The sequence below is a fragment of the Silene latifolia genome, chromosome 9 (genome assembly GCF_048544455.1).
Source record: "Silene latifolia isolate original U9 population chromosome 9, ASM4854445v1, whole genome shotgun sequence".
Classification (NCBI taxonomy): Eukaryota; Viridiplantae; Streptophyta; class Magnoliopsida; order Caryophyllales; family Caryophyllaceae; genus Silene; species Silene latifolia.
In genome coordinates, this window is record NC_133534.1 from 23687338 (window position 1) to 23706344 (window position 19007).

Here is a 19007-nt window from a genome sequence, read left to right on the forward strand (position 1 = left end):
TAAGTTGATGGAATCCGACCAAAATGTTGTGTTTGATAAAAAAAAGTTATATTAAAGGTTGTGTGACAAAAAAAAATTTAAAGGAGGTGTTTGGAAAAACTTTTTTTTTTTAAAGGTTGTGTTTGACAAAAAAGAAACCCTATATATTAAGTATACTCGTATCAAGCATATTATTGATTCAATCTAATTTTTATATCCGTCTATAGCTAAAGACGGGTCAAATGGCTTGAAAGTGGTGACATTTTTGCCCTCCCCCCCCCCCCCCCCCCACTTGTTGCTTGTCCTATTAAGAATGTGGTATTATATTTGGCTCGTCTTTAGTTATAGACAGATATGTACCGTCTATAATGAGATTTTGTGAAATACAAATTATCTCATGTATTAATCTAAGGATATAGTCTAGTAATGATAATAGGATATACTCTAATACTGATAGTAATAGATTTTGAAATAACCAATCTACTTTATTTTTTGTTTGAGATATTTGATATTTATTTTTTTCTAAATTAGTTCTATTAGAGCAACCCTAACCTTTCCACATCATATTTCTAAGCAACATACCTTCTAAGCTACATTGTCATCCAATAGTAAACTACAACCTATTGTAGCTTGTAATACCCCACATGATTATAAATAATACTCCGTATATTTTAAATTATTTTTGATTTTTAATTACTTTTTTTTACCATTTAAAAGTTAAGCTACAGTTAAACATGTAGCTTGGTAGAGTTACACCCGCTTATAAGCATGAACATATTTTTCGTCTCCAATGTTAGCATACCGTTTGAAAACTTTTGATAATTGCAAACAAGTCCCTAAATGCGACCATTGGAGTTGCTATACTACTCAATATTCACTCTGTTCAGGTCATTTGTTTACCTATTTTATTTTGCGTGTCTCAGTCAAATGTTTACCTTTTTATTTTAGAAATATTTTTAATGGATAATTTGCTCCTCTACACTCAATTTGGTCCACTTATTATCTAGAGTAATAATTAACTCTCACCTCTTTCCTTGATCTTGACCAAGACAAACGGAGTACCTCTTAGGCTAATCTTCTCTCAAACATATTGTATTACAGCTTTCTTTGCTGTTAAAATGAGGAAGCAATTTGTTCGATTTTTCAGGAAGTCTTTCCATAAAAATTACAAATGTTCCATCTTTATATCAAAGAAGAGATTATAAAATGACATCTAAAATAGTTTTTTGTTCAAGCCAATCCAACAAAATCAGCAAATGGCAAATTTCAAAGCAACACTAGTACTGGTATTCCTAACAATGTACTCAAGTTATGTGGTTTTAGCACATAACATATTAGCCGAAATCGGAGTCTGTTATGGACTCAATGGAAATAACCTGCCATGTCCAACCCAAGTAGTGGATCTCTACCGAAACCAGGGTTTCACTAAGATGAGGATATATGAGCCATACCCTGAGGTTCTTGATGCTCTAAGAGGAAGTGGCATTCGCCTCGTCTTAGGTGTTCGAAATCAGGATATCCCTCAACTAGCCTCCGGCCAAGAGGCAGCTGAGTCTTGGTTCACAGCCCATGTTCAGACATCAATATAACTTACATCAGTGTCGGGAATGAGGTCGTCCCTGGTGAATTCAGTGAATCTGTTCTGCCTGCCATGCAGAACCTGCAGAATGTTCTTACGAATAACAATCTTGGTGTGTAATTTACTTTTTATCGGTTTTTTCAATGTTAAAACGGATTTTGAACCTAAACAATATCGCCCCTCAATGACTTTACCATTCGCGGACTCTGCATTTATTCCTATTCTGTTTATACCATGCTTCTGAAACTCGAGAAAAAAAAAACATTTACAGACAGGCTACCTCTGGACTACAGTCTGTAAAACCATCAAGTGATGCTACTAACTTATTTTCCTATTTTCTCTTCAACTTTGTCACCCTAGTTTCTCTTATACTCCCTCCTCCGTCCTTCCTGGTCATTTATTTACCTTTGGTTTTGACACAAAAACCAAGGAAAGGGGAGGAGGGCCAGTTATTGGATGACGAGTGGACCAAATTGTGTGTGGAGAATCAAATTACCCATCAACGACATTCCTAAAATAGAAAGGTAAACAATTGACTGAGACACCCAAAAATGGAATAGGTAAACAAATAACCAGGACGGAGAGGGTATTAATAGAAATATATATTCTCTCATTATTTATGAGATACGATAGGAGAAGTTAGATAACAGTACTCGAAAAACACGGGAATCTCGCAATCGAGTGCGAATCATCCATTCGTCATTTTCATCCTCTAACAGCAAATTTGCAGGTCTTTTTATTCTTTATTTTCTAACTTGTCTTTTTATTTTTCCGTTGTGATAACAAGGTACAAAGGTAACCACAGTGGTGCATGCAGCAGTGTTAGAATCTTCTTACCTGCCCTCGGCTGCGCAATTTACAGAAGCTGCCCGCCCCTTTATGACTCAAATAATACAATTCCTATCATCCCAGAAAACACCCCTGTTTGCAAATCTCTATACTTACTTTCCCTTTGCGTCAGATCTGGCCGACATAACAACGGATTACGCTTTGTTGGTTTCACACCAACCGTTAGTCCATGACGGGAATTTGGGTTACACCAACCTTCTTGACGCCATACTTGACGCTTTCTTCTGGGCAATGGAGAAGGAAAGTGTCAGCGATGTCGACATAGTCATATCTGAGAGTGGTTGGCCACATGGTGGGAATGGCAATATCACAACTGCACCATTTGCATCCATTTACAACAGTAATTTCATAAAGCGTATGAACGCTGGCGGAACCCCAAAGAAACCAAATGCACTCGTACAAGGTTACATTTTCTCAATCATTGACGAAAATATGAAGGATCCTGGCGTTGAGCAGAACTGGGGACTCTTTAATCCCAGCATGCAGCCAAATTATGACTACAATTTAAATTAAAATCTTTGTATTATCATAAATGTTACGAAGTACTTAATACAGAGGAGGCGGCTGAAACATTATAGATTTATAGACATCGTTATATGAAAATTACAAGCTCTATATTTGTAAAGCACAAAACTAGGCTAAATGCACGGTGTCGGAGGCAAAACTTCGAGGATATAAACTCATTACATTATACAGAGACGCTGATATACAACTGATGAAGATAAAAAAAAAAAAAAAATGTAAATGGGCTTTCAACTTACAGATCTATCTTCATGTCAGTCGAAGGACAGACTCCCAGTACGAATGCTACGCCGTTGATTTGATATCCCTTTTGTTAAACCTAACTGGAATAAGCCTAGTTCTGATTGTTTACTACCAAGTGATGGAACAAGTTGTGGCTGAAACCATCTTTTCATGGAAAGTCCAGTTATCCTGATTTTGCCAAGTGACTCATTTCCTTGGTATGGCAGTCGTAATCTACGCAGTAATGCTCCAACCGTCTGACTTACCCTGCTCGCAAAGAAACGGCACAAAATCACAAATATGAATATGTTCATTGAAGCATTGTTCAGCTTTTGCTAGAATCAAGTTCCACAATTAATAGTCCTATAGAGTCATAATCATTAAATGAGTGATGATTATAACAAGGTCCCTTATTTGACAAATATTTTGATCCCACTCACACGAGGTAAAAGGATCAAAATATCAAATGTTCTCGACCTCGCTCATTTGATGAATGGCGGAGAGGCTGTTTTGTATTAGAATTGACAAAAGTGACCCGACCAGTTTGACCCATACCCGACATAATAATTCAAGCATGAACCAAAATCTGAATCGACTCAACCACACCAGACCATCACGAGCTTTTATGCCACCGAACCGATCCACACCCCGACTAACCCTATGACGATATGATAACACACCCATTATCCAACCTGACCCCGAATCCAAACACAAGCATATGTGAAATGACTTTTACAGTTGTACGCGAATGACCCATTTGCCACGTCTATATTCAGTTGACTCCCAAAGTTGTATCATGAGTACATCACCAACTGTTACAGATTTTGTGAGTCATTTTGTTTCATTACATCACATTCCAAAACCAAAGAATAGTACCGTTAGCTTAACTTGAAATGCAAATAAATGAGTGATGATTATAGAAACGAAAAAAAAAAAAAAAAAATTCCATATTTTCCCGTAATTGTACCACTCTATGCATGTAACCCCTCTCATGGTATCCGAAAGCAACATCAGGAGGCCAGAATGCTAGATATATGCCGAAAGCAAACTCTTGAACTACTGAACAACAACGTTGCGCACTGCCATAGTGGCTCCCGCCTATAGCAAGGTAAGGGGTTGGCTATACATAGCTAATAATACATTATTTCATTTCTATATGACGATGAGAGCCATAATAATGATTGGGAACGTTCAAAATAGTGTGGCCAGGTCTAGAGTAAAGTGTTCACTTTACAAATGTGAAGCCTCTTTCCTATTGAAGTAATCAATTTGCATGAAATGGTTGCTGCTAAGGCTTGGTAGACCTTATGATAGCCACATATATTAGTTCCGATCAAGTTTAAAAGCAAATCACTAATGTACATTAAAAATTAATCAATTATGGGCTGGATTCAATGAAAGTGGTAAACAATTCTCACCTTCCTGAGACGTTGATTGTTTTTTCGCCCTCTGAAGATGAAACTTTTGTCGTCTCCACAGACAATAAAATAGTTATGCTCGGCAACTTTGCACCTGTGTAATATGCAAATTCAGTATCTTTCAAGATTCATGCATTCTCAGGCTTAAAATGAATAAAACCAAAAAAGAGCCAATTAGCTGAGCTCTACAACAGTTGCTCAAACTCTACAGTGACAAAAGTAGAATCAAACTTATTGGTTTAGGTTACTTTACTTCTGAGCATGTAATCGCACATATAGATGTGATGTAAAGAATTTTGTAAGATCTCTCACATTAGTCGCCATTTGAATCAACGTAAAGTAACAAGAACATAAACGTAGCATTCATCCAGAAATAATTCTTATAACTTCAAAAGAATTGCAATATCATCATACCCGCGGCTAGCCGATGCTTGAGTCCTTTCAAAACTCTTAGTATGTATACCTAAAATTCAATAAGCAAGAACTCATTAGCTTGTATTGACGTAATTCTATCACAGGTCCATATAACCGAAGAGTCAGAGTGTGTATTAGCCACTACTTATAACAAAACCCCTCCTCGCTTTCCCACCCTAAACGGCCAACAATAAATTACGAGCAACAAAAAGCCTTTGATAAAAAATTATTAATTGCCAACTCATGATGCTCATCCTTCAGTCTTTGGTTGCAGAAAATGAGCAACCGGTGTTAAACTACCTAGGTACCAAGGCTGTGATCATGCTTGTGGGGTGAAACATGGGACCGTGTCACCTAAGTAAGCGACATGTCTTAATCATGGTATTTTATTTTTTTTGTTATGAATACATCATATTGGTGCCAATGAAAATGGGGAAATAAAACCTTACCTTGGCTATGTGGGCATGAAGATCTCTAGCATCAACAATAATGGGGCTTTCCTTGAAGGATACACATGGAACTATGCCAAGTGATGCAGCTTCCTGGTCACATAAACAGGGTCCATGAGAATACTTAAAGCAAGATAAAAGAAGCTTCACATAGGTCGAAACATTGCAAGAATAACAAGACAGTAAACACTCTAAAAATTCATGAGAAGCAACATTGCTTTACTTAAGCACAGACCAAAACATAATTGTTGTTTTTTGTGTGTGGAAGGAGCCACAACTGCCCACAAGGGCATTACAACTACAAGGGGAGGAGGATTTGAACATGCGACATACACAGGCCCTCACTCTCTACCACTAGGCCAAGATCTCATTGGAAATTAAACATAATAGTTGAATTAAAGCAGTCATTTCAGAAATAGACATGCCGACAGACTAGGAAATGGTGAGCTATGATAACTGACCTCAAACAAAGAAAAAGCACGAAGGTCATATTCTGCAAAACCATCTATCAATGACAAGAGGTTGGCATTTCTTGATGTTTCAGAATTAATTTCCAAATTCTCAGCCAGCCTCTTTTTCAAAGACGCGTCTTGCGGGAGCTGCAAACATCCAAGAATTTGAGATAGCATTTCTTCAGACGGAATCAGACCAGCTCCAATTATATCACGATAAATCATTAAAGCCAAGGATGACCTGAAAGTAAATAAGAAAAGAGAGTTTATTCCACTGCTAAAGAGTTTATTCCGTGCTAAAGAGTTAACTCCCAAAAAAAGCATCCATACGTTCTATGTCACCAATTATATCAAACTTTGATAATTGGATCAATGCGCGACGTTGGAGTATGAAGAGCAACAATGTCAAGTAGAAAGGATGGAATACCATTTACTATCAATTTGTGGTCGTCCAGACTTGAAGGATAGAACAGGTTCGCCAATTGTAGAAGCCTTTTCAAATCTCCGGTAGCACATTTCTAGGGAAAAAAAACAATTATAAATTTACAAATAACGATAACTAAGGAATGGATAGCTCACAGCAGTGTCCATGATCAAAAGCTTCGAATTTCGAACTCCAAAATGATGCATAAGTCATAAATCAGCAGGTCATTTATTTTGACAGATCACTGTATAAGTCTAGAGATTAAAACGAGTAATTAAATACTATCATTTCTCACCTTTCCAAAGGCATAAAATTGTGTGAACACTGTATGGATGACAAATAAATTGACAAGAAGATGACACTGATAAGAGTACATGCAACATACTGTATCAAAAAAAGCTTTAGAGAATAATCGGGTACTTAGCCTGAACAAACATAAAAATAACTAGCTAATTTGCTGGACTTACTTATAATACATTTACACATAATCTGACTGAAAGGAACACCATCTGCTTTGGCTTGATAAAAGAGTTCAAGGCCTGCTTCAATATCATCAATTCTGTGACGAACAAGAAATCAGAAAACCTTATTTTGGGGATTGGGAGCTCGAAATTATAATCTTCAAGCGACAAGAAATGTATTAATAAAATCCGGAGGTCAAGAAAGTACTACTACTTATGATTTTTTCACTTCTCGAGTCCAGTGTGAAGTTTTAATCATGAGCTTTCCGGAAGAGACTATGAGAAAATACCTTTCACTGGCCGCTATAAGAATGGAGTAGGTAACATCATTCGGACAAAGGCCCATCTTCTTCATTTCTGCTAAAATGCCCAGAGCCTTTTGCATTTGGCCATCATCACCTGCATTGAGGCTTCCAGATGTTATAAATTGTTATATGTAACTGACGACTTCGACCCTGGAACTTTAGCCCCTGTTAGAAACTTTTGTCAACTTCAAGCCTCATGTGAATTTTCAGGAACAGTTACTACATGAACAATCAAACTAACCGATAAAAGCAGTGAAGGAAAAACAATGACGAAGTGATACAGAAAGGCATGGGAATGCACATGTGGTTGTTGTATAAGTAGCCACAAATAGCGATGCCAGTGATTTTAAACAGCTGGCATCGTCAGGAGAACAAATGCGTGTTAAAAAAAATCAAAGAATGGAGTTACTTACATAATGCAGTAACCAATGCATTCACGGTTGAAACTGTTGGATTTAAATTCATAGCTTTTATTTGCTCAAACAGCTCCAGTGCCCTTTTCCAATTTTGTGTCTGAAACCAGAATTTGGAATTATAATCATTCTACCATCAATAAGTAAGGCCTAGTTATACAAACGATGGACATTGGAAATTAATTTCCTGCAGCATGTCTACAACATCAAAAATGAAAACTTGCCATATTTTTGTATCATGATAATAAGGGGTTCGCCCTAGGAAAAAAAATCTGACAAGGACGAATAAACTATCTAGATTCAGAAGAGTATTCTCTACAACACCTCATTACACTAATTTCGGATTGTCCTGACCCTTGGTTTACTCTGTTCTCTGTTGTGCTATGTTTAGAGTCTTAAAGACAATTACCAAGAGTTGTGTCTTATGCAACTTTGATTTATTTCATCTTTTTCCCTTCACCAACGTGGTGTTATAGATTTACAATCATGAAAGAGATCAAGCTGATCTTGATCACTTATAGAGTAAATTTAATCGATTATAAGATCAGTGTCAATTATTGCAATACATTATTTGTACTCACATTGCTACAGGCTCCCATCAACGAGCTATATGATACGATTCCTGGGTTCATCCCCCGAGCTCTTGCATCCTGCAGAACCTCAAAGGCAGCATCTAAATTGCCAGCACGCCCAGCAACATGTATCAATGCACTGAAGAACATCTACACAGAAATCGTGAAGCTGTAATGAGCTTGAAGGTCAATAAGGCTTCAAAACTTGTCGCATTTGCTCCACAAAAAGAGTCAACCAATTAAAAATAGGAAAATATACTCCAGACAGACATAGCAGCAACTTTTTAGTCTTCTTTCCCTTTAAAAACCGTATTAAGACGATTTTATATCATTCTGTAAATAAAAGCCTACAAACAAGAAAATCACGAGCCTACAAGCACGCCACTCTTTCAGCTTCCTCATACACCTACCTTTCAGTAGCACAAAAGGTCAGAGTAGAGCAATATGAAAAAATAAATAATATCATATGGTATCAAAAAAAGTGAATGCGATCCAGAATCATAGGTAGCAATGCATCCCGTTACAAGACATACACCCAACAAGTTTAAAGGAAAAGGTGACTATTCAAAGAGACATTTCTTCTACTGTGACAATCTGGTTTCCAAATAACCACACTAGTAATGGACTAAACTTCTAATTACCAAATTCCAAGGTCCATAAACTCTGACTTGTTTTACACTGCTACCACAAACCTGATGAGACTCTCTTTAATCCAGGCTTGAGGCTAGCAATGAAAGACATAAAGACACTCACAGGCAGACTAAAAACAGTAAAGCAACTATCAAATTAAAAATCCATGGTATCTCCTTCTGTGTCATCCTAGTCAAAATTCACAAGGAATTTGGCTACAGAAGGAGAACATCATTGCTAACGGAGGAAGTCCAGAAAACCCTTCTGCAATGGATACTGAAAAGGACATTGTGATAAAAAGTCAATTACTTGAACTACACCCTTGAACCTGCTTCCCTCCCTCTCTCCCTCTGAGATTCCTTCAACTTGTTTACACTTCCATGTATCCCTCTTTTAGCATTTAACCAGCATGTCTGACCTATGAACGTGCATATAACTATGGACAAAAGGGAGTGGAGCACTCTGGAAGTTCATTAAATTACTGAAGCAATCAATACTCAAAATCTGCCACAATTTCACACTACTCTGTATCCTAAAGAGCACCAGCTAAATGGATAACATATAACTATATAAGATAATGGATTTAAGTATTTAACAAGCAATTTAAAAGTTCCATAGAATAGACAGTTTTTAGCCTCGAAATTAGGTGCTGCACCTACCTCATCAGGGATTACACCCTTCTTTGTCATGTCAGCGTATATATTGCATGCGAACTCCCAGTCACCAGTCTGACTGCAACTACTAACAGCAATAGTGTAAAGCTCAGGAGTGCCTTTTATATCATATTGGTCTATCATCTTATACACTTCTTTTATCCTGTCAGCCTAGAAGACAAAAACTGTTTCAGAAAAAAAAAATCTGTTGAATAATTGACTTGCCTTGCACGTCCTTATGTAAATATTTACAGCCTACTCACCTGGCCAGCACTCATACAGGCTCTTATTAGTGCACCGATTGTGACGTGGTCAGGGTCAATAGGCTGTAATTCAGCACTCATTTCTGCCAACACATCAAAAGCACGTTCCACTGCCCCAGACTGACCGCACGCAGTAATAAGAGCGTTGAACACAACTCGATCTGGCTTAACATTCTACTGCATATAGGAACACTATCAATTGGTTTTTGGGGTGTGATTACAAAGGTAGTATTGACATCGCTTATAGATGTTCATACAACGTACCTTAGACCTTAATATCCCATATGCACCAAAAGCTTTAGCTACCTGTCCAGCTTTTGCACAACCATCAATAAGAGCTCCATATGTATTGACATTTGGTTCCTCCCCGCTGTTTACCATTTCATGAAAGACCTAATGAAGAAAATTCATGAGGGGACCATATGCTGAGGATGACAATCATACAAATTTACATCCAAGAACCAGTAAATGATACAGACTTACTTCAAACATTGTATCAACTTTCCCACTTTTTGCACAAGTTGATATTAGGGTAGTGTAGAGTTTGCAGTCAGCCTTAAGCCCAGATGCCTGGACCAATCGCATCACATCAAATGCACCTGCATTCATTTAATAGGGATACTATTACAGGTTGATGAACCATTAAACACTTCAATAAATAAAAATTGAACAGCATGAACCCAGACAAATTGCCATTTCAAGAGTGAGTTTACCCTCTGAATCTTGAGCAGCAGAACAAACAGACATAAGCATATTGAATGTACTTAGAGTAGGATTGGGAATCAGCTTGGCAAAAGCAAAGGCTTCTTTGACTGCCTTCTGTCCTCGGCATAGGTTAAAGAATTTAGCATGGTATATCTGAAACCAAACCATTTAAAAATCATCACATTGGAAAAATAATTGAAACCCTTATTAACCCCTAAATGGTTAGATACATCTCGAGCATATAAAAAGGGATCAAAGTTGCACCCTAACCTTACTCATATCTAATATATCTTTGCTATCCATGTCTTCAAGCAACTCTATGCATTCATGTAACCTGATAAGTGATAACCGGGGTACATTAGGACAGGATAAATAGTGAGATAGAGAGAATAGGAAGAAAAGATTAAGAACAATGGTCGAAATAAAGGAAGAATGCTGCAACAGCAGAACGAATGTAAGGCATCAATTTTCAGCAGCTTCACTAAATACTAAACATATCTGTTTGCTAATGCTATTAAAAAATGTTTCCAGTACAAGAAAATGAAATATAAGCAACTTGTAGACGTAAATGTCCAAAAACAAAAACAAAGCAACACAATACAGTTTGATTTGTACTCTACCTCCCCTTTTTTAGCAAGCGATTGTAGGAAATCATATACGAAGACAAGGTGTGTTTCCCGTTGATATGCATCGTATGCATATCTGGTACATCGTGTAAAATTTTCTGAGCATCATGGAAAGGAGGGTCACTCTTTAGACCTCCTCTTTTCTTCCATAAGCCTTTTCTATCATGTGATGTGCAACCCGCAAGAGGTTCTGCAGGCCCTTGTCCTCCAGTGCCTGTTAAAAGACAGTGGAGTCACAGTTTAACTTATAAGCTTTCAAGTCATAGACAAGTGATAAGTCAAGATATGCTACTTATAATTATGAAAACAAATCATGTTCCAGAAAATTTTGCGGCATAACCTGATGCTTGAGAATTATCCTTTTCTAAAATCTTAGTGGCAGCATTCCTTGTAGTCGACGAAAACTGACTGTTTCGTACAGATAGTTCAGTCGATGAATCAGAAACTTTGTGCAACAGTGCGGTGTCGCCTGATACCAATGTATGATCATAGAAAGAGTATAGATCCTCCCTGGATGGTCCACTATTTCCATTAATGCGAGTTTGCCTTTCATAATGCTCATGTTTTGGAATTTCATGATCAATATCCTTTGTGGTAGGGATTTCTAATACTTCAGACATTGCATCATTTGTCTCAATAACATTGACAGGTAAAGTGACATTTAAATCAGTCTCCCAGTTTAGCAAATTGGATTCTTCACTGAAAAGTTTGAGTGGTTCCAGAGTACTTAACTCACAAGATGCCTGGGGAAGGGTAAAAGTTATTGCTTCACTATCATCTACAAATGCATAAGCCTCAGCAAGCGGTTCTTCTAACTCGGGGAATGCCTCTGGAACAACTACCGATAGAAATTCACTCTGAGCAGAAGTCTGTAGAGATGGTTGTACATCAGACAAAATGCCATCAAATTGCAAATTAAGGACGTCTAATTTTTCAACAACCGGTGTATCCTCGAGAGTTGAAGAAAGGTCTTGGTACGATAACTTGATCCCACCATTGCCAATCTCTGAGGTGCATTTTGCTGCTTCAGGGTACGAATGTTCATCAATATTTCTATTGTCTAGCTCATGTCCAGACGACGGAGGACCAGGTGCCTGGACAATCAAGGATCAAAATGCTAATAAAGCACAGACTAAAACCATATTCCACAAGATACTGTGAACTTAACCCAACAAACAAGGGGCATAAAAGACGTTATAATGCACTGATGCACACATTTGAAGGTCTAAAACATTCAAATCCATAAATTACCTTGACCTAGGCAACTTAAAATGTCACTAGTGTACAGATGCTAAATGATGGCTTAAACTTCACTTGAATGACTATCTAAGATTTACATATGCGCAAGATTAGTGAGTCTCAAAGGCTGAAATTAGTTGCACCTGTGTGAAAGTGTTAACTGTTGAGTATTCAACACAAGAGTAAAACTTAAGTTACTTCAACTCTTCAACCTTCGGATAAAACATGACACTCCGACACTTCATTTTAGTGCAGAAGAATGAAACTTTTTCACAATATCCATATCCAACACTCAACATCGTGCAGCAAAGTCAGAGTAACATAGAGTAAAACAACTCTATCACGACATCTAGTAATAAGCTCCCCAAAAATGGCAGTCATAAAATTATACTCCTTCCGTCCCGGTCAATTGTTGTCCTTTGTTTTTGGCACAAAGACCAAGGAAAGGGGAGGGGGCCAATTATTAAATAAGTGGAACAAATTGAGTGTGATTGATCAAATTGCTCATCAAGTTCATTCTTAAAATAGAAAGGACAACAACAATTGACTAAGAAACCCAAAAATAGAAAAGGACAACAAATGACGGGACAAGCGAGTAGAACATTCAACCATAGAATTATGAATTGGTGATCATTCAAACTCGAGTGTTTTACTAGTACGAGATCTTCCCTCCATTTATTCTCCATTTGTTTTAAGACGCCCCTGCGAATATCTTCAACTTAATTTCTTAACATCAAACCCAATTCTTTAGAAAAGCACCAACAATTCCAAAAAAAAAAAAAAAAAAAAAAAAAAAGGTACCAACATTTCCTCAATAATCACTTACTAATTCCTAAGTAACTACTTAAAGAATGAATAAAAAAGAAATAAGTACCTCATTAGAAGTATTTTGCTGCTTAGAGCGATGAAAATTGACGAAAGCAACAGAAACAGCAGAAATAGAGACGGCAACAGCAACTGCAACAATTGGGAAGCTCAACGAAGCGACCGGAACTGAAGTTATCGCATTAAGTCGAACACGCTTTAATTTCCGATGAGAATGAAGTCGTAACTTGGTTTCAAAACCAAAGAATTGGGTCCGAATTGAGTGAATTTTGGAAGCGGACAGACAATTAGACGATTGCGAAGCAAATGACGACGAAGACGAAGAAGATGAAGATAAGCGTGGAAAAAGAGCAAGGGTATGAGTGGAAGGAGAATAAATGGCCTCCATAAAAAAGAGGATAAAGAGAAAAGGATGAAAAAGATGAAGGAGAAATGGAAGAAGGAAGATGAGTGTGTTAATATATAAGGATGAAGGTTGTGGTTTTGTAGATGCTTACGTGGTAATTTGAAGAATAATGTTATCCCTTAAAAAATGATTGACAGGTAGTTACTACTGTCCAGATAACGGATTGCTTTACTTATGGCGCGCTTCTCTTCCTATTTGCTAGTTGGCTAGTTGCTACTCCACTGCTCACTCCCCTTGGTATGTGCAATACTGCAATCAGCCTCGATTTCATCTGAATTGGTCGGATCCTTGACGTTTGAATCGGATTTTGAAATTTTGTTATTCCCTCCGTCCCGGTCAAGCAAAGGAGGAGGGGGCAAGTTACTAAATGACAAGTGGAATAAATTGAGTGTGAATGATCAAATTACTCATCAAATTTATTCTTAAAATAGAAAGGACAACAAATAACTGAGACACCCCAAAATGGAAAAGGACAACAAATGACCGCGACAGAGGGAGTAATTACCAATTTGGATTGAATCTTAGGTTGTTTCTTAGTTTTTGGACAAATTAAATCACAAATTCTTGTTTAAGACGTGCACTATTCGTCTTGAACTTAAAAGGGGTCAAATATATCCACGTGGGATGAATAGGACAAAGCAGAATGCATTGAAAAGGTTAAAAAATGTGTCCTGTTTACCCACCCATATGAGGTGATATTTGACCCGTCTTAAGCTTAAGAGTTAAGACGAATAGTACCGTCCTAAGCAAAAGTAGCTGAAGTTAAATAAGACGAAAAATCACAGATTTGAATCAAATTAGTTGGAGCCTGCAAATTCCGGTAGACTTGGATCAGGCCAGTCCAGCCCACCTAGTTGCCATCCTTCCGACCTTACTCTTCCAGTCCATGATCCAGATTAGTCAAGTATTGCATTACCACACGACCTGAACTTGCTCATCGGGTGGTTTGGTCATCTAATCCAGCACATAAAAGCTGAATAATTTTCCAAGTTGTCGTAAAATAGTACTCGTACTCTTCTATTAAGCAGGTCTATACAAGTTCAGGTTAATTCAACCTTAGGTGAATTGTGCAAAATCTTTGGAACATAGTCCTTCACTTAGCCCCTTCGACATGTCGTGTTCCTTTTAATTGGTGGTGACATCAGATGGGCAATCCTTCAAGAACAGCAATGGCCAAATGGAAGCCTTTGCGTTCATAGTGTTTCAGCATTTGTCTCCAAGAACAGCAAATGACTAAAGCACTCTCTTGGAGATTGGCAGATAAAATTACAACAAAGATGTGGACAAAACTCTTAGTTTTTCTAAAACTACTACACAGGAAAGAGAAATTCCTGACAAATTAACTGGTACAACAACCGACCCAACTCAAAGAGGCAGACTCCTCGAGGAACCATCCAAGTGATGGCTTGCCGAAGACGCTTCAAAATGAAGAAGAAAACAGTAAACTGATTCTGTGATCATATAATGAAGCACAAACTAAAACCTAGATGAATAAAACATCAATTAAAAGGACTTCAAACCTCTATTACTTCGACACTTCCCTTTGGCTGCATATCGCGTGTCCAACACTCTGATTTTCCATAAAAAGACATTCGCCATTGTATCACATTGGACACTTGCAGCCAAGTTGGAACAGCATAGCTTGGAACTGAGACCATTCTAATCTGAATCTGATGAATCAGCATTCTTACTCTGTCTAACACTTCTAGTAGGTCCCTTCGATTTGGAAGCTTTTGCAGACGATTCTCCCTCAAAGTTGATAACCTGATATTTCCCTAATATCTCCTCTAGATCCTCTGTGCTAAAATCGTCTTTGCCGCCAAGCTCATCAAACCCAACCTATAATTCACAAAAATTACCATTTACAATAGGATTGTACAAAGAACATTCTGAAGCAAGGATGGTGGGATTCAGAACATATACCACATAATTTTCAACTTTGGCATTCTTTATAAGAGCAAGAGTTGGAAGCACAACTATCTTCAGCTTTTCAGCCAGGAATGGGCTCTTCTCAGCCTGAATTTTTACAAACCGTGTCTCTATGTGCTGCTTTGCCAAAATACTCAAGTGCTTGTCCATAACCTACAGGATGTAGACACGATTGAGTCTTATCTCACATTTAAATGAAATCCCTCCAATCATTCATGTTCTTCCCATTTCTCAAAATCCCAACACATATTTTGAAGTGTAGGAAGAAGTCAAAGAACACTTTGAAGAGGGGGAAAACAAGGTGGAATGGAGGTCAGTACTTGGTATTCACAAGAGCAACTACTTAGCCTGAGACAGGAAATATAATCTAACTTCCTTAGTATTTACTCCCTTCGTCTAAATCATTTGTTTACCTTTGATTAAAATAACTCTTACAAAGAATTAAAAAAAAAAAAAAAAAAAAAAAATGAATGAGACGAAGGGAGTACTTGATATTCAAAATATCTTCAAGTCAAGATACTGTTTCAAAGAAGCTTAGATGGCTCATGATATTTCTTCTTTAATTCCATATGGGGATTTAACTCAGAAATTGATTTTCACTATAGATTTATGAACTAACTCGAAAGTTGAGCGATTGTCTAGTTTGGAACTATGGACTACCTTTAATCAAATCTCAAATGTATACATCTCACTTTACTCAATTGAAATGCGAAACTAAAAGATTAACCTAGATGTATGTGCTCCGGGAAGCTGACCTATATTTGAAAATTGACAAAACTAGGAGGTGTGCTAGTGCCTAGGAATGACAATGTCCGCTTTTTTCTGCTTTTTAAGTATTCAGAAGTTTATGGTATATAAATTCCTCAATAAAATAAACTACAAAGTGTAAACATTAAAATTTAAAGACAGCAATTGAAGGTGTGCTAGTGCCTAGGAATGACATCCTGGTACATAGTATTCAAAACTCCATGGGGCAGAAATCTCAGCTGCTTAGTTCAGTTATTAAATCTCGCGACTTATAATGACTAAACAAACAAAAAATTATCAATTTTTCATCAATTTCCTCCTCCCATATCTGGCTAACCTTTAAACAGCGTGTTGATGAACAGTCACAGAGCGATCCAGTTTCAACTTCACAGTTTCCTCTATGCCTTTCACAATCGCACACAATCTACAACTCAAGAAATTCCGCAGCAATCCGCTAAGCACTTAACCCTCCTTCCTACAAACTCAGCTAAAATCCTCGGTGTCTACACTAAAACGGTTTGTCATCCACAATATCTCCCCTCAATTTATCAATCAGACTCTCAGAAAAACACTTGATCATAAAAAAAATAAGAACTCCCAAATGTAATACACCTAAAGAACATAAATTTGAGGCAGATTAATTATTTACGGAGTAGTTTCTTGCCCAGCAAACACTCTCCCTAACTTTTGCTATGTACTAGCTTGATATCAACTCGACAATTCCATCAAGTTTCGACCTGCTTCGATCAATTCTTGCAGTAAAACTACCAATATTCAACCAAAAGTAACATCCTCCATCAGAAATTATCCATCTCACATTCTCACATGAACATTTCGACAAATAGCAAGTCAAGTCAATTAGTCTTGTGTAGGACGGTTCGAATATATAGCAAATCAGTTAGTCTTGTGTGAGACTGTCTATGCATACCGTAACACAATAACGTATATAACATGAAAATGTGTTGATTCTACGCATAACGAATAAATTAAGACGAAATGATATACCTTACAAGGCCAATTCTCACGGTAAAAATGGCAGACAACACGCTCACTAGCTTTAACAACAGAGAAAAACTCTTTTTCGGCAGGAATCTCAGAGTAATCACCATGACCAAGCGACATCCAATGCCTACGCTTCTCCGCCATTTTCTTCATCTGTTGAAGCCTCCTTTCTCTCAACACCTCCAGATCATCGTCTTCAAGCCGATCTAATGCCGCTATTTCATCGTCGATCTTTTCCTCCATCGCTTTCGCTACCGTCAACACTTGCTGCTCCAAAATCTGCATATAAACAAAATCAAATCAAACTTTCAATTAGATGATTGAGGTGTATAGATAGGTAAATGAAATTTGATTGTAGAATTAAAGTAATTCATGGACCTGTTGAATAGGGTTCTCCATTGTTCCTAATTCTTTGTAATTTTGAATTCTCAGATTTGAAATTTTGAACTTTTTTTATTGATTTTGCAGAATTGGGGAAGAACTTGGTACGTCTTATTCTTGTAGAAAAAGTAGGTCCTTATTGGATTCGGGTCTAACCCTTATTTGGGCTGGATATATTGGATATTGGACATATACGACATTAGAGCAATTTATGGGTCTTCCCGCTCATTGACGCGGGTCCATCCCGCCCGTTAAATTAGCGAGTACGGATAAGGTATTTTAAGAAAATTACAAAGGCTCACCCCACTAACTCGTCCCAAACCCACTAACCCGTTTGTCTGTGGGCCAAAACTTTAACGTGAGCCCGGCCCAAGCCGTATTTGACCACCTCTAATTTACATCTAGGAGTGTTCATTCGGTGGTTCGGCCCAAAGACTGACCGTGTAATTTGGTGCGTACTAGACCGGATACTTCCAAGTAGAGCTGACAAACAATGACACGACACGAAAACACGACACGAACCTGACACGAAATTAACGGGTTTGGGTTGAGACTTAATGACCCATTTATGTAAGTGGGTCGACACGAACACGACACGATATTTAATTGGGTTGGGTTTGGGTTGACCTCTTTAAACACGAACCCGACACGAATGACCTGTTTACTAAAGTAATCCAAATTTTTTTTGGTCCTCCATCACATAAATATACTTAAACTTTCCAAATATGGACATGACACGAAAACACGACACGAACCCGACACGAAATTAATGGGTTAGGGTTGAGACTTGATGACCCATTTATGTAAGTGGGTCAACACGAACACGACACGATATTTAATTGGGTCGGGTTTGGGTTGAAGGGTTTGTTACCCGTTTATATGTGATACAAACACGAACCCGACACGACCCGATCTGTTTGCCAGGTCTACTTCCAAGTTCCAAGCTGCTATTTAACGTCGACAAAATACTAAATAACGTCAACAATATGTAATGAATTTCTTAATTTGCCCCTCCTAACCCCAAAAATTTCAATCAAACTATCGACAAACAATTTAAAAGACAAATCGAAACTAACAACTGATATCGAATAACAAACAATTGAAGAACCTTAAATTGATCCATGAATCGAAAAACGTTGAACTAATCGACGGAAAACGTATCATTTTTTTCTAAAATCAAAACAATGAATTACTAAGTGAAACAACGTTAAACTAATCATTGTAACACAAATTTTTTTTTTTTTTAAATCAATAGTCGAATTAGTAAACATGCGAATGTAATTAATCAACTTAAAAAAAATCAAAGCCTAAGTCTTAAAGATGTGCATTAGTGATTTCGGAGTGACATTATACCTTCCCACTAAACAATAATAATTGTCGAGTCGTCAACAAGAAGAAAACGAAATTTTTTTATGGTACCCTCGAGCTTTGACAGATTACACATGATACCCCTTATTTTAAGTTTCTATAAGTGATATCCATGTGTTTACCTTTTTCTTTCCCAGAATACCTTTTGGAAAACATCCGCTATAACGTTGTTAC

The 19007-nt window shown here is 37.4% G+C and overlaps 3 protein-coding genes across 3 annotated transcripts; 1 reads left to right on the forward strand and 2 right to left on the reverse strand.

The window, feature by feature from the left end:
- Positions 1 to 1235: 1235 nt before the first annotated feature.
- Positions 1236 to 2920, forward strand: LOC141600726 (putative glucan endo-1,3-beta-glucosidase BG4). The gene is made up of 3 exons (XM_074420971.1): positions 1236 to 1537; positions 1579 to 1670; positions 2520 to 2920. Exons 1-3 carry the CDS (start codon positions 1236 to 1238, stop codon positions 2918 to 2920), a joined length of 795 nt encoding a protein of 264 aa, XP_074277072.1.
- On the reverse strand, positions 2911 to 13534 carry LOC141599397 (pentatricopeptide repeat-containing protein MRL1, chloroplastic). Its single transcript, XM_074419383.1, has 19 exons — positions 13050 to 13534; positions 11277 to 12030; positions 10931 to 11150; positions 10581 to 10644; positions 10319 to 10463; positions 10089 to 10204; positions 9870 to 9998; positions 9606 to 9779; positions 9349 to 9513; positions 8069 to 8209; positions 7488 to 7587; positions 7060 to 7168; positions 6776 to 6867; positions 6312 to 6402; positions 5894 to 6125; positions 5433 to 5525; positions 4984 to 5032; positions 4570 to 4663; positions 2911 to 3418 (listed from the first exon to the last, which is right to left on the reverse strand). The coding sequence occupies exons 1-19, from the start codon at positions 13386 to 13388 to the stop codon at positions 3184 to 3186; spliced, it is 3342 nt and encodes a 1113-aa protein (XP_074275484.1). The 5' UTR covers positions 13389 to 13534; the 3' UTR covers positions 2911 to 3183.
- Positions 13535 to 14636: 1102 nt separating this feature from the next.
- LOC141599398 (thioredoxin domain-containing protein 9 homolog) lies at positions 14637 to 17623 on the reverse strand. Its single transcript, XM_074419384.1, has 4 exons — positions 17463 to 17623; positions 17088 to 17363; positions 15330 to 15488; positions 14637 to 15245 (listed from the first exon to the last, which is right to left on the reverse strand). Exons 1-4 carry the CDS (start codon positions 17481 to 17483, stop codon positions 15066 to 15068), a joined length of 636 nt encoding a protein of 211 aa, XP_074275485.1. The 5' UTR covers positions 17484 to 17623; the 3' UTR covers positions 14637 to 15065.
- Between the last annotated feature and the right edge of the window lie 1384 nt (positions 17624 to 19007).